The sequence below is a fragment of the Buceros rhinoceros genome, unplaced genomic scaffold (assembly GCF_000710305.1).
Source record: "Buceros rhinoceros silvestris isolate BGI_N320 unplaced genomic scaffold, ASM71030v1 scaffold33026, whole genome shotgun sequence".
NCBI classification, from domain to species: domain Eukaryota; kingdom Metazoa; phylum Chordata; class Aves; order Bucerotiformes; family Bucerotidae; genus Buceros; species Buceros rhinoceros.
The window spans coordinates 34440-38849 of record NW_010417753.1 but is presented as its reverse complement, the minus strand read 5'-3'; the positions used below and the strand labels follow the sequence as shown (position 1 = coordinate 38849).

At 41.8% G+C, this 4410-nt stretch overlaps 1 protein-coding gene across 1 annotated transcript; it reads right to left on the bottom strand.

Moving 5' to 3' along the window:
* Positions 1-2527: 2527 nt before the first annotated feature.
* Positions 2528-3378, bottom strand: LOC104495321 (carbohydrate sulfotransferase 9-like; the record flags this gene model as incomplete). The annotated part of the gene is made up of 1 exon (XM_010138274.1): positions 2528-3378. A coding segment is annotated over one exon (851 nt), but the record flags the coding sequence as incomplete, so codon positions are not given.
* Between the last annotated feature and the right edge of the window lie 1032 nt (positions 3379-4410).

Here is a 4410-nt window from a genome sequence, read left to right as displayed (position 1 = left end):
GAGATCCACACCAGCTGAACAGCATTACAGCAGCCAGTGGCTCCGGGCAATGTGTACTTACAGTTTCCAATAGGCAAATGTCAAATCTGAAAGTCCCTTGTGAAGAGTTACAGAGATTTTTTTGCATCAGTAGATAGCCGCCTGTTTCTACGTTGTGATGCATGAATTAGCCATCCATTTTCTGTCAGTGTAGGAAGAATATGTGATCCTGTGTGAAAGAGGAAGTAAGAATAGAAAGCAAGAAACTGGATGGGGAGTTAGCACTGGAGTGCTGATAGCAAGGCCACCTATCAAACTCTGCCAGTGTCATTCCTTCAGGGTTTTCCTAGGCTGGATGATGGCGCCAGAAAGTTAAAGTAAGTTTGCCAAAGCTGATAGCTCTGGAGGGATCTATCATGTAGAAGGAAGTTATAAAGCAAATCTTATTCCACTCTTTCTCTGTGTGATCTGGCTAAATAGAAGTACGTAGCTGGAGATGGCTCTGATACAGGAAGGAGAAAGAGAATGCATCCATCTCCATAACCTTAACTTTGATGGGAGTAATTTCTAGCTTCCTCTGCCTCAGCACAATTAAAAAGTAAAAAAAATCTATGTGAACTACAGGGTTGCCGGGGCAGCATGAGCAATCCATTATCAGGACTGTGGGGCCACCAAATATAGTGGTGGTGAGGTTAAGCACGAATTGCTCCACATAAAATCACAAACTATTTTGGGAGAAAACCAACCAACCAACCAACCAAACCCCAAATGTTGTGCTGTTCTCGCTTAGTCTTCCCACTTTGGATCTCTCCCTGTGCCAAAGCTGCTCCGTTTATGGAATAGTCAGCCATGCGAGAGCTGCCAGATGTACGGGATGGTAGTCCTGGCTTTGTGTACCATCAAGGAGGGATGCAGAGAGCTTCTTCCCCTGCCTCCTCCCCTCACCATAGTCTCATTGGTGTCTCCAGCTGATGTTCAGCATATCACTGCATCTTCCATCGGGGGTAGACCACCCCGGCATCCTGCTTCCTACACGGAATGCTCTCCTCACAACCCTCGTGACTCAAATCCTGTTGCATCAATTTTTCCCAGTCTCCTTTTCCCTCTCCTTTGGCCATGCCGCTGGCAGCACTGGCTATACAGATTGGTGGCTGCAGCATGATTATGCTATTTTGTTCCTGTCCTTTGCTATGTAATGAGCAGCCCTGACTTAACTTTGGAGCCAAGACTAGCCTGACAGCCTTTGTACATTTGCAGATGTAGCTGACAGAAACCCAGTACATTTAAGAGATTTTCCAGTTAGCCCCTGAGAGTCTGACATCCCCTAAGGTGATGCTCATACTCACAATTAGTTTCTAAAGTTTGCTACTATGAATATGATCACAAATAGATTTTCAATGTGACTAGGCAATAGATTGTCAAAACAATGGGCCAAGTCTTGTGCTTAATACAGCAGCAGGTATAGACTCCTCAGCGGTTGAAAACCAAAGCCACCTAGGAACATAAGAAGTGGAGAATGGTTTGAGTTGCTTCTCTCACATGCCTCATTGCTCCCCTCACCACAATTCTTCATTTTATTTGCACTCAGTCTCCTGTGAGGTGAGAGAGCAACAGGTAGAACAAATGTGTTGGCTGGGGTTACCCAGCTCCGCCTAAGTGTAAGTCCAAGGACAAATGGGCTCCAGCAGGCACAAATGGGGAAAGCCCAAACAGTTGAGTGGGTGAAAAGTGCTTTTGGAGAATAAATACAAGGCACCTTTCCACTGAGATTTTAGATACTGCACCACCCCAGTCATACAGTGAAGAATGTACCTCTAACTACTTCTCTAAAAAAAGATACATTTTTCAGGCCCTCTCTTTAAAATCAGACCATGCTCACAAAAGTGGTGAAAAGAGTTTGCAGGGTCACCATGAACACCAGACCTGCTCATCAGAACATTTTGTAGAGATACAAGAAAAGCCCTGGCTGGGTAGCTGCCAACTAGGCTCAAAGGATGAGGCTGATGGGCTGTGGTGACAGCACTGCTAGAGGGGAACTTACTCAGGCTTTAAGGTCTGTGTAACACAGCTGTAAGCATCTGAAGTTACTTACTCCTTTCCTGCCAGGTTCATGATTAAGGCTCTTGCAGACAGAGTAGTTTGACTCTAAAACAAATTATTTATTGCTCCATATGTCTTTTTCTAATAAAGGATTTAAAACATCTATATAAAAAGGTGTTCTAAAAATATTCATTGTGAAAAGCACATTCTTTGTCCTTCCCCATTTCTTACCAACAGACCAAAATCTATCATAATAAAGAGTCTTCGTGAAACAACCATGCACCATTAATGATCAAACAGGAAGACAATGATTTCATACAGTAAGGTACTGTACAGTACAACAGATCATGGCAGAGATTTGTTATAAGAGTGCGTGGGATGATCAACTGTATCTGCAAACACCAATAAAATCTCAGAAGCAGTCAGTAACCAACCCACCTACCAAGCACCTGTAAGGACAAGTTCAGCCTATTCTGTACACAGGAAACTCTTCTTTGTTTAACCTACATTAGTCATTCAGGGAAAAATAATCCTCATACTGCATAGTATAGTTGAACAAGAAAAAATCCATTTGATACAATTTTTTGATCTTCTCAATTTGCTCTGAGTTCAATTGTCTGAGATACTCCAAGGTGATATCACCATTAGTTCGTTTCTCTGAGCCGTACCTCTTCAAGCTGGGGTAGTGTAGGCTCTCTGGTGCTCCAACGACCTTCAGAACATGCTCAGAATCTAACCCAAGTGTTTCATACTTACCCAGAATATCATAGTGAATGTTGCAAGGATCACAGAGCAAAAACATTGGCTTCCAGTGAATGTCAAGAGTATTTGGCGGTTTTGCTATAATGAAGTTGACGAACTCCTGGAAACTCACTTTTTCAGAAGAATTTTTGGTTTTTCTGAACATAGCCCTAATCTCATTAGCAACAGTGATACTGTAGAATGGCTCAGAGTGCAGAAGTTTATCTCTGTAAGCCGAAACCAGCCTTTCCAAGGGATGCCTGCTGAATATCACTTTAGTATAATTGTTCAGAAATTCCTTTTGTATGGCAGGAGGGTAAGTCACCAGCTTTTTGATCAGTGAGGTTTGGTGGATGTGGTCATGCTCAATTTCAGAAGCTTCCGCGTTCAAGTCTGCTTGGAGAAGAAAAATAGTTCTCTTCCAGTTGGAGCAGCCTACCTTGGGCACCTCACAGTAGATGAATTTATGTCTGTGCTCCACAAAGAGCTGGTTTGCAACATGAGAATCCACTTTGCTTCTTAATTTAAGAAGGCTGTTCTTCAGGCAGACAGAGGCCAGTGTGCTTTTGCGATCATTTTGAATTGCCAGCCAATCTTCAGTGGGATCCGGCAAAGCACCTGCAACCAAGGAAGAAATTTAAAACATCAGTGTAAAATCGACTTACATGAGTCTCTTTCTTTGTGACAGTTGTAACTCTCAGTCTACCTCCCTGCATACAAAAACTAATGAAGATGCTAAATCAACTTTTTGGTTACTCTCGCTGGACTCCATTATGGCAAACATGGAATAAACTATCCTGCTTGGGGAAAAGTTTGTTAAAATTAAAACTCTCAGCTTATTGGCAATATTGAGCAAGATCAATGTTCTAACACTTCTAATGTCAACTAGTTGTTGTAGCGCTCTTTCTTTCATCCCTTGCTAAGGTAGCTATCACAGTGACAGGGCCTTGGATATTTCCATAGTACCGTTTATCACTTCGGTGCCATAGTTACTTTCTAACTCTTTTGGAAAAAGTGACCCTGAGTCTAGAAAATATTAAGTAAATTCTTTACTTACCTGTTAGGTTTTTTTGTCTCTTACAGAAAAAACCAAAAAGAAACACCCCAAAAACAAAATTTGGGAGAATGAAAACTAACACCTTCTGGTTCATAGTATTTTCACAAGAAGGAGGATGACGTGCTCTAAAGTGGAAATCTGCCTTTCTGTCAACAAGGAAATACAATACAGGTTAGGTTCGGTATGACTGCTATAACGAAGATAACATGCTATTCTCTTACAGAATTCACAATAGCAGAAAGACCCTTCAAGCCCTATATAAACAGGCTTTCTTAGTAAGTAAAAATTCCCCTATGAAACACACTCACCACAATTACACTGTTAAACCAAACAGACAAATAACGACCATTTAAAAGCGTTACAAAATTCCCCCCTTTCTCAACAACAGTGTATGAGCAAATATTCCTCCCCCCGCTTTATTTAAAGTTGACGTTCCTGCCAAGCGAACTCTCTGTACTTTCATACTGTGTAACAATAACCTCTTTTAGGATTACAGAAATGTATTTTTTTAAATAACCTTACTTGTTGGAGCTGGGGAGTACAAAGTTTTCCAGAACCTGCAATAGGCCTATCTGCAAGCCTGCATGCTTTCA